Source organism: Macrobrachium rosenbergii, chromosome 12, assembly GCF_040412425.1.
Source record: "Macrobrachium rosenbergii isolate ZJJX-2024 chromosome 12, ASM4041242v1, whole genome shotgun sequence".
In the NCBI taxonomy this organism is placed as follows: domain Eukaryota; kingdom Metazoa; phylum Arthropoda; class Malacostraca; order Decapoda; family Palaemonidae; genus Macrobrachium; species Macrobrachium rosenbergii.
In genome coordinates this window covers 93,813,029-93,832,190 of record NC_089752.1, presented here as the reverse complement: position 1 = coordinate 93,832,190, position 19,162 = coordinate 93,813,029, and the positions used below count along the sequence as shown (strand labels likewise).

Genomic DNA, 19,162 nt, shown 5'->3' with positions numbered 1-19,162 from the left:
GTAGATATATATATATATATATATATATATATATATATATATATATATATATATATATATATATATATATATATATATACACTTTGAATGTCAATTGCATCACCATTATCCACACAGAGAGAAAGAGAGTATTTTGTATTTTGTTTCTTTATATATATTCAGGTATGAACATTAGCTGCTTTCCACTCAAAGCTTAAAACATTTATCTTTTGAAAATGACGAATAAGAAACTGCAATAAATGTTAACGTATGAACGGTATTTCACTAAGAAATACTCACAAAACTTAAAACTGCAATAAATGTTAACGTATGAACGGCATTTCATTAAGAAATACTCACAAAATTTAACAGGATGTAAATGAATAGAGGCATAAATTCTATTAAAACAGTCCACGCCCTAAAACTAAAATCCGAAGTCAGACGACAGAGCTTCTTCCCCGAGAGAGAGAACTGCCTCTCTCTGCTCTTTCCCGAGGAAAAAGAAGAGATGCTTCCCCCGCAATTTTACCCACCCACGTAAATGACTGCCGGCGAGACGAAGGAGGCCTGAGAAGGAGCTGCTGCAGCCGAGGAAGAAGAGGGGGAGGGGGAGGAGGAGGAGGCGGGCTGGAAGTCGAGGAGGCCAATCTTACTCAGCAGACGCTGGTGCTTCCGGGATCTGGGTTCGGCAACACCATAGATATTATCATCATCTTTCCTAACCTCTAGGAATACCATGACCATTGTACTGAAGGACAAAATCAACAATGGTTACATGATCTGAATATATTCAGAGTTTTATAGAGCTCTCGAACGAAGCTCTATAAAACTCACTATAACATGAGCATTGAAGCAATGGATAAAATCAACCACGTTACTTCACATACTATGAAATAAAAAATATCACAGAACCTTCGAGAGTGTCAGCCTTCACTCTACAAGAATCTCTGTAAACCTGGGTCATTTTAGGGTATCAAAACCATTGCAGAGTACATTTCACACCTGGTCTCGTAAATCACGTGACTTGTTATTGGCATCAAAACAGCATGGATATCTTCAAAATTACTGGCGTCATGCAATAACTGTCTGCTGTTATCATGAATGCATCAATTACATGTCTATCTACCTAATTCATACGTGTTTTTTTACTAGCACATTGTTGTTATACAAGATGACCTGGAGCAATATCACAAATTACAAATGTACCCATTTATTGCTTATACAAAATCTTAAATGCAAGAAAGAGTCACTGGAAATTTTTTACATATAAAACTCAGGTGGATATTGCAATAGCGATACGGCGAGAGAGAGAGAGAGAGAGAGAGAGAGAGAGAGAGAGAGAGAGAGAGAGAGAGAGAGAAATGACCGGTACGACCTGAGATGCTCGACGATGGTAGACCTGCGGGTGTGGTCGAGCCCGAGATTGCAAGCTCTGCAGAGGAGGCGCCCGCCCCTCTCTCCGAGGACACAACCGAACTCCCAGATGCGATCCTCGGGCGTGATGTTCTTGGCCGTGTGTGACGGCGATCTTGGACGGGAGGAGGTCTTCATCGCCCGGGTTTTCATACAGCCTCTAATAAACTCTCCAATTCACGACTGGGTCTCAGTTCAATGCCAGTGATTGTTTTGTTTTCAAATGGGCTTCACAACTATTGAAAGGACGTTATTTGTGTAGTTCTCACTTTTCCAACTACATGTTCATCAACAATCACAATAAGTTTCCATTTTAAGAGCGATACTGCTCCCACGCACCAGAATATCGATTTAACATTGATTTGAAAACCTGTAATCAAATAATTTACGTTTCAGACGAAAGTCGCCAGACACCAGTTGACCACAGCAAGAAAATTTCAGAATGATCACTCTTCCCTATGAATGCACAGCTGTCAGTCTCGTTTATCGGTTTCCTCAGATTTGCCAACGAAATTGGTCTAGCCTAATCGGACCTAATCGGTCATGGGGAGGGGGGAGGGGGAGTTACTGACAAAGACCCACACGACAAACTTCATCTACCGAATGGAAACCTAAATCTTACAGGACTAAGATTCAGTCTACAATTCAGTCACAGTATAAAGCCAACACCCCAAAAAAAAAAAAAAAATAATAATAATAAAAAATAAAATAAAAAAATCTACTCAAGATTTAGGATGGTTAACGTTATGAAATATATGTATTGAAAGAATAAAAACCACAAAAAATGTCACCTAAGACTACTCAGGATGGGTGAAGAAAACCAGTTTTTAATAAACAACAATATTTGTGGATATTCCGATATTAACGAGAAGATATAGTTATCTGTCTACATTTTCTACAGTAAACCTACATTCAAATCATCAAACCACGTTTGTCCATTCACACTGGTCTTGATTTCGACTCAAATCACATTTCTCAAGACAACAAAAAGGTCAGTCAGCCACATGCAACATCATCGTCCGGCATATTTCGACATTCTTGAACTATTGCACTCCAGTAGTAACCATTCTTCCAAAATATTTTATTTCTTTTTTTTCCGAAGACACGTGCAAACTAACGTATTGTATAAAACATGTGAGAGAGAGAGAGAGAGAGAGAGAGAGAGAGAGAGAGAGAGAGAGAGAGAGAGAGATGCACAGGTTCAAGCAGCAGTGATGTTCTCAAAACCGGTGTTTGCTGCTCGGAAGGGCAACTTCACAGCTTTAAAGGCATCGGTGTAAAAATTAGGCTCAACCTCACTTTTCACTGGACGAAGCTTACGTGATCGGCAGTTGAGGAAATTCAACGTCTGTTTTCGCATTAAAATATACTTAATCTCAAATATCAAACAAAAAAAGGTCTGCAGTTACAATAAATATGCTGTTTAAGTGTAAATAAATAGCAAGTAGTGGTCATCTGGAAGCTTAGAAATATATACCTAATGTTATTCTCAATTTGGAAATATATTTGCCCCGCTGATCATTATCATTTTTTGTACAGGATGAGTTTACCGTTGTAATTTTAGTGCTAAATTGTATTATTATTCATCGGTATCGATGTAAATTTTGCTTAACATTACACAATTAATTATCAGTATAGCCTGACTATTTCCAGTTCTTGAGAACGTTAATAATATACAATGTTTATAGCGCATCAGGGTGACCTTGATTACAGCACGAGGCAGCTGTGTGTGTGCGTGTGTTTGTGTGTGTGTGTGTGTGAGAGAGAGAGAGAGAGAGAGAGAGAGAGAGAGAGAGAGAGAGTAAATCTCGACGTAACATCCAAGTAAAATAAAAAGTCGCACGCACGTGTAAAACTAGATTACACAAGTCCAAAAGCTCAGCAGAGGTTCTTCCTAAAAATAAAAATAAAAATCAGAATGTACAACGTACTGCATTATTCCTGCTTTGCTTCTGTCAAAAGTCAATTTCTCACACCTATGATAATGTATATCGGTATCAATCTAAATTGATTCGTGGAGGTTGAAACGAAAACATGAAATTAACAAGGGGTGTTTTCTACTCATGGCAAAATCAGGGTGACGAATTTCCCTAAACTTTTCAGTATGAAGACGCTCATGCTCGACTACGCAACGGCACAACGTACCCCCACGTGAAATCGTCAGAAGCCAGGACGTTGTCATACTGCAGTTTTCAATGTTCAAAAGCCTGTTTGTTCGTACTTCCATCCGCCTCGTCATTATCATGTAAGCACTTAACGTTTACACTAGTTTCTCTCACTTCTGTCTCTGGTTGGGGGAGGGTAATCTTTCAAACTGTTGACTAAAATCGAATGGCAAAATAGCTGCTTATAGTCTGGCGCTGAAAAGGGAAAATTCGGCACCGAACGATGATGTTAGGTAAGGACTGGCCGCGAAGTCTGGAGGGATTTGTGTGTGGTAGAAGTGGCTGGCAACCACACTGCGCCAACCTGCTAGGGCGCAGCGGCTTCACGCACCACCCGCGGCCCGCAGCCACCCGCGCTCATTTGCCGTTGTTTTGCCGTATGAAACTCGCCTCGTGTTTGTCTCCGCGGGCGCCAGCACTCCCGAGCAGCCCATGCGTAGGTCCAGATAGGACAGTGCCACGGATGAAATGCCAGGAGTAAATCGAGTGAATACGGCATTCTCCCTACAATCAATAATAATGCCAGAAATTTAAGAGCGCTTAGTCAGGTCAATATTACAAGGAGGCAACTTTTTATTTTTCTAATCTTAATAATCTTTTTTCCTAGCTTATCAGTGGGAAATTAATTGCTGAAATGTTCTTTAAGCTTTTAGTCAGACGAGCCGACTGTGGCGTATCTTGGGAGTAAGTCAGTCCAAGTTATTACAACCTTAGGACTTACAACAATGACGAGTAAAATTTCATTGAGAACAAAGTAATATAATGTGATATATAAAAAGGAAAGTTTTATACCGTTATTCACGAGAGAAGACTAATCAATTGCTATTTAGAGGAAAACAACACAGAGAAGACTAATCAGTTGCTATTTAGGATAAAACAAGACTTTAAAAATGTCCACATTTGACTATAAAAACAAAATAATTAAATCCAAATTTACAAAATGCTGGGCAGGCAACTGTATTATATTATTTAATAAAATTAAATACCCAAGAATATCATCAGTCCTCCAACTTCATTTTCCACACTCTTAATTCTAGTAAATATCCTTATTCGCATTACGGAATTTATTTATATTTCTTTCCATTTCAGTTGTCCTTTTACACAATTAAGTTGGTTCCTGTTTCTGATTTGTCAGTTTTTCAATCGGTCATGAAAGTATTTATAAAGTCGTAAGATTTATGAATATTTTCATTCGTAAAGTTTGTATCCATTCATGCACTGTGGACTGTTCTTAAATATTTCTTCATCTCATTTAAAACTCACTTAATCGTCTGTTATGTTGCGCGAAAATTTCACCAAATCATGAAAATGTCACTTGTATAGACTTCTTGATTCATTATTCACGAACTGGGTTTTTTCTATGCAATTTTCACACCACGAAAGGTTTCTTAATTTGGTTAAATATTATCCAATAAAAGAAGCTTTCACTTTTGATCTCCTCCCGCCATTTGCTAATAGCTGTCGTTTTTACCTTAAGAGGAAAACAAAACAGTCAAATCTTGCTCATAATTCTGCCAGGCAATCATATTTTGACTCTAGATTTCCCGAAAGATGCATTCATGAGGATTCTTACATACTCGTATTTGTCATGCGAGAAAACTGAACTTTAGCGTTAAATGCCAAGATTGATCGAAAGCTACTTTGATTTATAATTAATAAACGTGGGCTCTACCGATTAAAAAAACATACACACATACAAACGCCATAAAAGTGCTTTAAATAACAGTCCTACTAGGCCTACGTTAATGTCAATGTTATTTCAATATTCCGTTCCACAATTCTTTCCACACGCACACATTATAATTCAACCCTCGCGATATTTTCTGTTTATTACATTATGACCTTCTACCCAAATCAACCGGGGACTGACAACGTTCCACCTCAGAGAGTGCCTTTTAAACGGAATCAGTATACGTAGACACGTCCGCGCAACCATTCACTTACGGAGAAGGAATGGCACGTAGTACGAGCACTATAACCCACGGTCACAACAACAACGACGGAGAAAACACGATTCGGTCCTTCATGGTTTTGCGCAGGAATCAATACTGAAAGCCCTAACTGTTACTGCGGCCTGCACCACGCTGGCCTGCGGGCCGCAGGCCCCCGCACTAACCCGAGTGACAGGCTCATTGGCACAGCCCCTCTGACACTGCACAAGTGCCACGAAGAGCACTGCTGGAACCTTAGTACACTCATCAGTTTCATGCGTTGACGTCGACATGCAAAGTCAACAAGTTGGAAAAACGTTGAAACATTAAACCATTTCCTCTTCCACGTTGATGTACCCTAGACAGAGGATACACAAATTGTGTCCTGCATCCCTGCGCAGTCAGAAAGTCATGGACTAACGGGACAAGCAAATCAACAGAGGGAGAATATGGTGACGACTGTGAAAAACTATTGAACAATAAATGAACTACGCGATAGCAATCACAATGACATTAACTATGTTAGTTATAACTATTATTTTACATCCCGCGAGGCCTTCACAACAAAATACATAACGCCATCATTTTCCTCCAAATTAACAAAAGCGTTTAGGTTACATATATAAAAACACTTGTATCTACACGTATTCCCTTCGAAACTTTTCTATGTCTCTAAAATTCTGAGTTATTTTTTGTTTATGCTAAGCAATCTGAACGCCTTGTATTCTGGAGCCAGGTTTCCTCATCCCGAGAATGACTTTTCCCTTCATTATCAACGCTAATTGCTCCGAGATTATTACCTTCTCCGTATACCTGCCACCTTTGCATGCACGAGCGTAACACCTATGCTTAATGAGGCGACTATCTCTTCTTGAGTTTTGCGGCTTTTCTGCTCGCATTCTTGGCACGCCCTGGTTTCGCTGAACTACTTGTCTACCTGTGATTGGAAGCCTTTTCATAATGATTCTGAATTCTGGTTTCAACTTGCTTAGATCAATTGAGCCAGGCCTTCCTTAATTCAGAAAGAATAAAAAAAATCTAGAAACCACCTGCGGAATCTATTTCAAAAGGGTAGGAAATGGAAGGTGTACAGTGTTTTGCTTCTGACAATGGGAAAAAAAGTTGTTGGGAACGTCTAATGGTTTAACCTAAGAGAAACGTAAAAAAGTCGTGTTCTAAAGAAGGCTGATTCAGAAAGATGTATCTTCATAAGTTCAATCAGAATTTTATATCGACCCAGACCCTAAAAGGCTTCTATTTGTATGGAGATAAAGGGCCACTGTTACTACAAAAGAACCCTTTTCGTCGTGTGCCAAACCTTCCTTGCTTTCCCCATTCTTGTACAGCCATTTCGTGCCTTGGTCAAATCCCTGCCATCAGCATGTTCGATTTCGTTTACATGAGACGCATAAGAAATTATCTGAATGGCCTACTATGAAGGCAGTAATTGAGAAACTTGGTTTTAAGATTCAGAGAATAAATACTGAACCAGACCAAGATATTCTTCATTCAAAATGTAGCTCCAACAACCCTGAGAGAGAAACTGAAAAATGCTCTTGCCAGTGTTAAGGAATGGATGATATTTAATTTAAACAACTAAAATTAAACGGAATTTATGTTGGTGGGGGGAAAAATCAGAAGACTTCGGGACATTCAGGTCAACATTACTAATGCTCTAATACAAGTTACTGATAAGGTCTGCAACTTAGGTGAGTTACACGACTGTAATATCTGTAATCAAATCATTAATGTTGTAGGGTTACTGGACATCATCTTTGAAAAAACAAATCTAGATGACTGTTCTGTTAAGAAACTTGTGATTTGCTGTATAATTAGTGTGGGCAGCTGCAACTCTATCCAATAATCTACCCAAGATACAACTTTGGATGCTGTAAATATATAAAATAGAGCGGCAGGGTCAATAAAGTGTCACAAGTTGTAAATATAATAACTAAAGCGGCAGGATTGATAAAGGGTATTGCACCTCGGTATAGGATTACCCCCGCATTGAGTTATACTAGCTGCCTTTCAATATTGGAATAGATAATGTTTTAAATGTGTTATGACTCATCAAGCTGTTAATACTCCAAAGTATTTAGGGGGATTTGTTGTGCAAAATACAGCCAACGAATGGTGTTAACACAAGACTAGCTACAGAACCAAGATGCATTTCGGAATGCGGTTTGAAAGCCTTCGTATTTACAGCCCCAAGGTTTTACAGCAAGCTCCCATTTGATATTAGGAGAACTGAAAATATCAAGTCCTCCAAGGAAAAGTGAAAGAGTTCCTTATTTTCTGAGAGAAGGGGAGTTGGGGGTGACCTGGTCAAGTCTTTCGCACAGACCCTGAGAGAGTAGTACGTGATAATGTCAGCTGGGATATTGTGGGCAGCCCAAAAGTTGGCGGGCCCAGACTTACTTGGACGAAAACTATGAGATTTGTGGAAGATAAACGACAGGAAAGACAAGAGTGCAGGATTTCACAGAGGCCCTTTGCGTCACGCAGTGGCCGATGATGACGACGCACATCACAAAGAACGACGTAACATTTGACTCCACCCTGGAGTGTGTTAGCGAAACAAAACTCCAAAACATGTCACCTGTTAGGAGTGTTGATAGGATAATGCAAGAAATGCAAGCAAATTGCAAAGCAGACAGACACTCCTGCTGATATATGATTTAAAGTGGAAGTGTTTATGTTTGCTGAAAAAAAGTAATGTTCATTATGTGATTCATCAAATCATGACGTTTGAACTAGCCTAGGCTGCAAATAGGGCTATGCCCACAAATTGTACTGTTCGTGAGATATTCTACTTTTACTTGTCAAACACTTCATTCACAATAAGTCAGATTTGTTTACTTGTGGCAGCAATTATTGAATCATCATATTCATGTACCGTTCTTACAGTCATACAAATGTTTAAAAATTGATGTCCTAATAGCAAGAAAATATTTTGAAAACAATCCTAAGCCTTATTTAGATAAATTACCATAAAAAAAATGGCTCCATTACGGTAGCCATTACTAAATGATCCTATTGAAGTAATGTTCCCGTGCCCCCCACCCTAAAAAAAGTCTAAACCAGCCTTTCATGTCACCTGTGTGTTACCACACGCTGAGCATGAAGGGGGAAATTAATCAGGTTCGGATCAACGTTTTACAACCGCCTGGAAAACCCGAGCGGTCGAATTGGATTCACATTCTGAGCTAAGCACCTCTGGAGTCACAAGTGTGACGTCGTCCCCTTGGCACTAGCCCCAACGGCCAGCGCCGACACAATTAGTCTGGGACAAGATGGGCCAAACCTGTTTGGTAGGACTGAGGACATGACAAGAGCGCAATCATTCTCACCTTAATTATATTGGAGGCAAACCGGATAAAATGCCCAGATTCCCTACCCCCAACCCAAAATGAGCCCACGCCTGGACGCCAGAGGCCAGCTCAAAACCATGGTTCTGGCCTTGATTTACAAACAAGAATAGTCATACTAATATTTTTTGAGTATAATATTTTCATCCGGTTGGCAGTTCTAGCACAACTATCACTGTCAGCTGAATTTAAAACCCTATCACATCTATAATACCCTTTCCTGTCTGCAAAGGATAAGCCACACCACTTGAAGTACATACTGTATAATCAAAATATCTATCTGTAAAAGAAAAGCGAGCTTCACGAACACAGGAGAATTTAGGAAAGATTTAAGACAGAATTTTATGACTTATGACAAAGGGAAAGCGTGATGGGTAAGTTTTAAATATATCTCTGATTATCTAAGTAGGTAAACAAGTGCAGTGATAAGGCCGGTTAAGAAGAAGCAGATATGAGTGTCAGTTACTCGAAGAAAAAAAATACGATCCAAAATGGTTTTTTGGTTGTAATCTGTAGAGAAAAGAGTTGAGATTTCAGAGTGGCTAAACCAGTGGTTCCCAACCTCTTTTTGGTCATGCCCTACCTTATCACCTCTAAAATCCTGATGCCTCTGTGGTGATATATAATTATTCTTATATTCACGTGGAGGAAGCCTGAAAGGCCATTAACTTGTTCAAACAATATGAAAGCCATCGTAGAAACTGACAATGGGCGTAAGCGAGAAGTTCATGGTGGCTGTGGGATCATTGTTAGTAGGAACACTGAAATAAAGTGGATGACTTAAGCTGAGAACAGGGATTAAATGCTACGCATTGAGAGAGATTTCATGATTGGCTCAATCGTAGGAAAGGAAAAAGTCAAATGACTTCAGGAGCTTAGTAGAGCAAAAGTTAAAATGAATTACAATATGGCTTAAAAACCCGAATGTAATAGACTACCTATGGGAAACAAACCTACAGAGTTGGCAGAGGTCAAAAGATCATCAAAGTACAAACTTTTTAATAGGTATGTGTTCAAAAGAAAGGGCGTTAATACTTAAGAAACAAGATATTTATTTGCATAGATGACTAAAAGTTGATATAAAGTCCGAAAAGCAACTTTGCTAAGACGGTCTCATCCGTTCAATGAAACCTCCTTGTTTAGGGAATAAAATTTCTTGAGTAATGCGTACATACACATACTAGGGTCACGAGGTGTTATATATATAATATATATATATATATATATATATATATATATATATATATATATATATATATATATATGTGTGTGTGTGTGTGTGTGTGTGTGTATATATATATATATATATATTATATATATATATATATATATATATATATATATATATATATATATATATATATATATATATATATATATATATATATATATATATATATATATATATATATATATATATATATATATATATATATATATATATATATATATATATATCCAAGTAGGGGTGAGTCTGGACTCAGGATACAATCTCGAAGGTCAAGAGAAAGGACACCATTGTTACAATTAGTTTATTACGGCCACGTTTGACGACAACTGCTATCGTCGCATTTTCAATGCTGCAATGATTGAAAACCTTCTTACAAAAAGTTACATTAAAACATCGATATATACATATAAATTACGAGACAAATAAAAACGGGGGGAATAGGCACAGGACATACCTAAACCGCAGAATTAATAAGACTAAAGCATAGGTTTTGTCAAGAACTCAGGAAGAACAAGAAATGACGAGAGAAGAAAAACATAAACAAAAGGTTAAGCGATAAACAATTGGACAGAGGTTATTTGAGTATTTAGTGTTGGGGCCGTCTTCTTCATGATAATAGATTCAAGTATATTGAGGTAATTTTTATTTTGGGGTTGTCCTATTATAGAAAAATCGTTATAATTAATATCAGTTTTGCACATTTTTACATGATTTCTTATATTTGAGTGCCTGGATTAGACAGTTCTGTAGCTTATGGGAATCTATGCAAATTCGCAGTAGCCTCGTCGTGCATCCGACGTAATCCCACGATCACATCCTGGGCAAACATATTTGTAAACGATATTCGAAGACAGGAGATGGCTAAGACGATCCTTGAATTTAAAAAATTATCCGATAGTGCATGGATTCTTGGGTATAAGTTTCAGGTCTACAGCTGAGAACGTACTTTGAAATATGGGAAGTCATTTCTTTCTTAAAGGTGTTGTCATTTAGGTAGGGGAAATTTGCATACATTCTCATTTTCGGTACAGTAGCGATGGTAGGAGTTGGATTCATTCTGGCATTCAACAATCTCTGTCCAATTGTTCATCGCTTAACCTTTTGTTTATGCTTTTCTTCATCCGTCCTTCCTTGCTTTTCCTGGGTTCTTGAGAAAACTTCTGCGGTTTAGGTATATCCTGTGCCTATTCCCCCGTTTTTATTTGTCTTATAATTTATAAGTATATACCGATGTTTTAATGTGACTTTTTGTAAGAAGGTTTTTTAATCATTGCAGCCTTGAAAATGCGACGATAGCAATTGTCGTGAAACGTCGGCATAAAAAACTAGTTGTAACAATGGTGCCCTTTCCCTTCGCCTTCGAGATTGTATCCAGAGTCAAGTTTTACCTACTTAAATATATATATATATATATATATATATATATATATATATATATATATATATATATATATATATATATATATATATATATATATATATATATATATAAATTTTATGTGAATGCACTCGTGTGCCCTAGTCTGTGTATGTAGGCATTAATCAAGAAATTTTATTTCTTAAACAAGGAGGTTTCATTGAACGGATGAGACCGTCTTAGCAAATTTGCTTTTCGGACTATATATCAACTTTTAGTCATCTATGCAAATAAATATCTGGTTTCTTAAGTATTAGGGCCCTTTCTTTTGAACACTTACCTATTAAAAAGTTGACATTCATTCGTGACTTTCTTCACACGAAAACTCGCCAATTTCTACGGAGCCAATCAACACTAAGCTCGATCATCTGCAATTGCGAGTCATTCATGACACCTTCTCTTATCTCGTATCCTTAGGACGAAATCTGTATTTTCCGTGTGACATATCTCATCATCTTGTATGAATACTGGCTGCTGCAGTTACGGCGGTCGCTTGTCTGATGCCTGTCATCACACCAAACCAGATATTCCTGTGAATACTGGTGCACAAACAATGCTTTTATCGTAAGGATTGATGCACACTGGCAGTCTCCTGCCAGGTCGCCATGACTGGATGCACCCTGTAATTAATAGTATCCCCCGCATTTTTACAATACCTTGTATGAGCTTGTTACATTTTATCATTTTACGAAAGGGATGATGGTTTCTCTCATCCAGTCAGCTCCTGATGATTCCTAATTCATGCTTTTATTGTCCTCCTTGCATCCTCGTCATCCCCAAAGCAGTTCTCATATTTGCTTCAACACATTTTGGTTTTCACATATATAGTTCATTTCTGGCATTCGACAGCCTTGAAAAGTAAAAATATAAATACATTTATCGGATATGCTGCTGATTAAACTAGTAAACCTAAAATGGTTTCAAATGTTTACTGTTGCGTCTTGGCGAAGGCGCGTTTGATGTTGCACAGCAAAGAAGTCCAGCAGAGTAGTTCATTCCGTTCAATTTCTGCGTTCCACAGGCTCTGCCATGGGGCTGCATGGAACTAGAATAATCTTTCAGGGTTCCTTTTCTTATTTAAATATATGTAAATATTATTATTTTGAAGTTGGGCAGGTTTGTCTGACCGACTAAACTCCCGGACTTATAATTTTTCTCTTTGATTAAGGTTCTTGATGGCATCTAAGATAATTATGTATCAAGAATACGGTCGGACTTGGATGATAGAAACCTGTAGAGTTCATTACACTCCAACCCTTCCTAGAAACATTCAAGGAAAATTTATGATCGGTCCATGAAAAGGGCATTTTTCAGCAGATGCGAGGTCGCGGTTACGGTGACTTTTCAGTAAATAAGGTAAATAAATACTGTCACGATTTGACTGTAAAGATTAGGAATTCCAAGCCTGATGTTCCTTGTTTTGGCGTTGGGAAAATGCAATTCTGAATTTTCGTGTTTTCCTTGGGGCTCGTGAATGATTGCCATACACAAACACATACACACATACACACACACACACACACACACACACACACATACACACATATATATATATATATATATATATATATATATATATATATATATATATATATATATATATATTTGCATATATTTAAATCAGAAAAGGAACCCTGAAGGATTATTCTAGTTCCATGCAGCCCCATGGCAGAGCCTGTGGAACGCAGAAATTGAACGGAATGAACTACTCTGCTGGACTTCTTTGCTGTGCAACATCAAACGCGCCTTCGCCAAGACGCAACAGTAAACATTTGAAACCATTTTAGGTTTACTAGTTTAATCAGCAGTATATCCGATAAATGTATTTATATTTTTACTTTTCAAGGTTGTCTAATGCCAGAAATTAACTGTATCTGTGAAAACCAAAATGTGTTCAAGCAAATATGAGAACTGCTTTGGAGATGACGATGATGCAAGGAGGACAACGAAAGCATGAATTAGGAATCATCAGGAGCTGACTGGATGCGAGAAACAATCATCCCTTTCTTAAAATGATAAAAGGTAACAAGGTCATACAAGGTACTGTAAAAATGCAGGGGATACTATTATAAGGTGCATCCAGTCATCTGAGACTTGGCAGGTGACTGCCAGCGTCCATAAATCCTTATGATAAAAGCACTCTTTGTGCACCAGTATTCAAAGGAATATCTGGTTTGGTGTGATGACAGGCATCAGACAAGGGACCACCATAACTGCAACAGCCAGCATTCATACATGATGACAAGAGATACCACGGAAAAAAAAAAAAACAGATTTCGTCCTAAGGTTACGAGATAAGTGAAAGGATCAAGAATGACTCGCAATTGCAGATGATCGAGCTTAGTGTTGATTGGCGCCATATAAACTGGCGAGTTTTCGTTTGAGGAGAGTCAAGGATGAATGTCAACAAAAGTAAGTTTTTAGGATAAACGAGATATGAAGAACTGGATGATAGTACTGAGGGAGGACATCTTTATGACTAGATTTCACGAGAGATGGTAAAACGAGACAAGGTGTGTACATACCGGCATGTCTCAACCATAGAGGGTATATACCTGTAGTTGCAATCTCTATACCAGTACTACGTAGTTTGGTGGTCTTCCACCAGGGCGCCGCGGCGCTGCAAAGCCTTGTGGCCATCTTTAAATGTCTGGTAACCCGCAAATTGAACAGGACTCAGTGCGATTGTGAATTTTTTTTTTTATCTTTAACGTTTAATAAGTGTTTACCGAATGTTCAGGGTTTAGTGAGTAAGTGTTTAATGAATGTTTATGAGTAACTGTTTAATGAATGTTTAGTTTAGGGTTTAGTGAATGTTAGTGAATGTTTAGTGTGTAAGTATTCAGTGAATGTTTAGTGAGTGTTTAGGGTTTAGTGAATATTTTGTGAATGTTAGTGCATGTTTATTGTGTAAGTATTCAATGAATGTTTAGTGAGTGTTTAGGGTATGGTGAATGTTGGTAATGGTTATTGAGTAAGTATTCAGTGATTGTTTAGGGTTTAGTGAATGTTTTGTGAATGTTTAGTGTGTAAGTATTCAGTGAATGTTTAGATGTTTAGTGAATGTCTTGTGAATGTTAGTGTTTAGTGAATGTTTAGTAGGTAAGTATTCAGTGAATGTTTAGTGAGTGTTTAGGGCTTAGTGAATGTTTAGTGTGTAAGTGTTTAGTGAGTGTTTAGCACATGTTAGTGTTTAGAGAATGTTTACTGTGTAAGTATTCAGTGAATGTTTAGAGAGTGTTTAGGGTTTAGTGAATGTTAGTGTTTAGTGTGTAAGTATTCAGTGAATGTTTAATATAAGTGTTCAGAGAATGTTTAGTGTTTAAGCATTCAGTTAATGTTTAGTGAATGTTTAGGGTTTAGTGAATGTTAGTGTTTAGTGAATGTTTAGTAAGTATTCAGTAAATGTTTAGCGAATGTCTTGTGAAAATTAGTGTTTAGTGAATGTTTAGTGTGTAAGTGTTTCGTGAGTGTTTTATGAATGATTAGTGAATGTTCATTGACTATTTAGTGTTTAACGAGTGTTTAGTGATTTAATGAACATTTATGGTTTAGTGAGTATTTAGTGCTTAACGAGTGTTTAGGGTTTAGTGAGTGTTTAGTGTACAGTGAGTGCTTAGTGAATGTTTAGTGAGTGTTTAGTGTATAGTGAGTACTTAGAGCATGTTTAGTGTGTAGTGAGTGCTTAGCGAGTGTTTAGTGTTTAATGAATGTTGAGGATTAAGTGAGTGTTTAGTGAATGTTTACTGAGTGTTTTGGGTACAGTGAGTATTTAGCGGGTGTTTAGTGTTTGTTTTATGAGTGTTTAGTGTATAGTGAGTGCCTAGTGAGTGTTGAGTATTCAGTGAGTGGTTAGTGTTATTGACTTTGACTGTATATAGTACGTGTGAGTGTTTAGTGAGTGTGTGTTGTGAATGTTAGTGTTTAGTGATTGTACATTACTGTTTAGTTAGTGTTAAGTGACTGTATGCCAAGAAAGTCCTGTATTTTACAGGAACCATTTATGCTAAACACTGCTCAGATCCAAGAGCAGACGCTTAGGCCTTGACCACAATGGTTGGAGTGCTTAGGCCAACCTGTTTTTGTAAGGTAATTTTTCTCTGTGAAATTGCGTCAAGTAATAATAATAATAATAATAATAATAATAATAATAATAATAATAGTAGTAGTAGTAGTAGTAGTAGTAGTAGTAGTAGTAGTAGTAGTAGTAGTAATAGTAGAAATAAAATAATATTAATAGTAACAATAATGAGATAATAATAATAGTAAAAAAGATGAAAAAATAATGATAATTATGAAAATAATAATAGTAATAAAGTATAGTACTAAGAGCTGGACTGAGACCTTTCAATATGGCCGCCCGAGGTCACACGTTCGGCAAGGAGATCGCCAATCCAGTGATTGACGCTCTATGATCTCAACAGACCACGAAAGGAAAGAGGCGACCTGATACTCACCATCATCCTGCTGTGCCTGGGGCGCCGAGGGATGACGGCGTCGCCCGAACACGCCAGAGGAAGACGATGACGGCTTGTCGTGGGGGGAGGCGCTTCCCTGCTGGTACTCTATGTCCATGGACGATGGACCACTCCCCTCCACCACTCCCAAGCACTCCACGCCACTCTCGGCGTCGTCTTCCTCGGTTTCGCCCTCTCTCTGAGACTTCCCTTCGCCTGCGCTGCCGTCGGCCCCTTCTCCGCTGGATACTTCTTCGCTACCCGTTCCTCCTTCGATGCGCTCCATCAGGTCGGGCACTGTCCGAAGTAGAGAAAATCATTCGTTATTCCGTTAACCTCGTGAAAGAAGGTATGCTTTTTGACAACGGTATTGACAAAAGAAAAACAAATAAATACATTTTCACCATCTAATCCCAAGGACTTATCGCAAAGTACGTGAGGAATAGACTATGAAAACAGCCCTGACGACTTGAGCAATGAGAGCGAAAATTATATGATTTCAGTCAAGCCATTTTCTTATTTTATTTTTTTATCCGATTACATCTTCAGTAACAGATTCCTGATCTGACAATGCATGTAAGTCACGCTAATCTCTCTCTGGAATCAAGATGAAAGAAGATAAGGCGAATTGCGCAGAGGTCGGTTTTTCAAATCTCCCGCGCATGACGTCACAGTTGCTCTCATCGGTTGCATGTGGCAACAGCTAGGCGGGAGTTTTCACAAATTTGTGACAATTCTCGAGGTGTTTCGAATTGGGTACGTTATTGCCATGGTGATATGTGCTATTTATGGATGCTGTAACACAGAAATGGACACTTGGAAGTGAAAAGGCTAGGTTTTACCGCTTCCCCAAAGATCCCGAAATGTGTAGGAAGTGGGCGAACATCTGCAGAGAAAGTGACCATATAAACACCAAAAGCGCAAGTGTTAGGCTCATTTTCATCAAGGCGATTACACAAGACACCTCAGGCATGAACTGCTTAACTACTGCCCTGCAAATGCAAGAAAATTGAAGGATGATGGCATACCGAACTAACGTTTACCTTTGCATGATAGTGTCACTGTTGATTCAGGTATTTAACATCTTGACTCTAGTTTGGTTTAGTCTACCTGTTACATTTAAAATTGTGGATAAATATATTAACTATAGGCTTATATGAGTACTTCTATCACTTAAAAAGCATTAATACATCTCCCGTTCGATTCCTCATACAAGTAAACCATATTTGACTGGTTAAGAGTGATAAGATTGAAATTAGGCCTAGACCTATGAGTAGTTAGGAATAACTGCCAAGGGGATATATTAGTGATTAGTCAACACGGGGGAGTGGGAGACGCGAACATTTTATCGAAATTGTTTTAATGTGCATGAAATGGACCTATTATTTGTCGGGCAAAGGAAGGGAACAAACAGTTATTAGAGAGAGAGAGAGAGAGAGAGAGAGAGAGAGAGAGAGAGAGAGAGAGAGAGAGAGAGAGACAGCGTTTTGCATAACTGAATGAACCATATGCTCTTTAACTGCATATACAGTGAGTAATATCTTCCATTCGATTCCTAATGCAAATAAACCATGTTCACTGGTTAAGATCGACAAAACTGGATTAGGCCTAGACCTATGTTTGTTGAGAATAAATGCAAAGAGAAAATGCTAGTCATTATGAAAGTGAGAGAGAGGGCAAAATTTTATTAGAATTTTTAAGTGTATGAAATAGCCAGTTATTTATTTGGTAAAGGAAGGGGAAGATTATGAGAGAGAGAGAGAGAGAGAGAGAGAGAGAGAGAGAGAGAGAGAGAGAGAGAGAGAGAGAGAGAGATTTTCTTGCATATAAATAAGCCTACTTTTATCAGGGGTTTAGGAAGATGAAAATGATAGTTAATAATATATAAATAAATAAATATATATATATATATATATATATATATATATATATATATATATATATATATATATATATATATATATATATATATACAGTCAACATGCGTAATCAGTCATACAGCGTATATATTTCATCATCACGCGTAACATGCTTACACGGCGAAACAGTGAAGAGTTTCGCCGGTTTAGTACTAGTCCCTGGGGGTCAAATGTATTTCGCCGTGTTTATTTAGCTCCTGGGGATCAAATGTCCCTAAAGTTTTTTTCATTCATATGAATAAGCTGTGTTTTTAACAATTTTTATTGTACACGCAAGAGGAGGAATGAATAAGCCTTTTGCAATTTTTATTGTAAGGAATGTCAAAATGATAAAAACGTATATATATATATATATATATATATATATATATATACATATATATATATATACACATATATATATATATATATATATATATATATATATATATATATATATATATATATATATATATATATATATATATATAGCCTTTCTGCATATCTCATGAAACGTCTCCTACCTGTAACCGAGAGATTAAGAATGAGGAAGAGTCATCGGAAATTTAATAGGGAGAGAACCCAATTTAATGGAGAAAGATACAGAATCTGTGATAGAAAAAGTCTTTAAGTTATTTGGGATGATTCATAGCACATAAGTTTAGAAATAAGTATCCATCTTTAGGTTCAGCTGGTATAAATGGGAAAAGTGAGGATTGGATCTCATGTGTAAAAGAAAATATTATATAGATCTGTAAAATTTTAAAAAGATCAGCGACATATGGAAGAGTTATTCAAAACCTTCCATGGAGAAACGTTGGAGCCGGGAGTCATGGCAGTATCCAGTCGTCTCCATATTTTCAAGGGCAAAAATGTTGTTGTTCCAGAGGATATAATTAGCCACTTTTTCTAGATACAGAATTTATTTTAGAATGAAAATATTCAGCTCAAAAGGGAAAAAAACACTGCAAAGTAAATGTAATAAAAAATGAAAAAATAGTTCAGTAATTTTTTATAAACATTTGATAAAATAAGGCAATAATAAGGGAGCGTTAAATGAAATATAAGTACAGTTAGTGTTATTTTCTTAAGTACCTTTTCTTTTGGTTTCCATTTACAATGTTCAGTTTGTATTTTATATGTAATTTTATGAAGAAATAATGATAATATAAACAAAAACAATGCTATGAACTAATAGAGGCGCCATTAAGTCGTATAAATGCTCGCTCCCAACCGAGCCATTTGACGTCACTGAGCACAGCCAGCCACCTCCAGCGTGCGGGATAACTCACCTTACCTTCCT

General features: G+C 37.4%; 1 protein-coding gene across 1 annotated transcript in view; it reads right to left on the bottom strand.

Moving 5' to 3' along the window:
* Window positions 1-19,162, bottom strand: part of LOC136843754 (uncharacterized) — a 72,536-nt gene that overhangs the window by 27,856 nt on the left and 25,518 nt on the right. Inside the window, exon 3 of the mRNA XM_067112418.1 lies at window positions 15,962-16,258. Within this exon, the coding sequence (XP_066968519.1) occupies window positions 15,962-16,258 (297 nt within the window). The remainder of the gene's footprint in view (window positions 1-15,961; window positions 16,259-19,162) is intronic.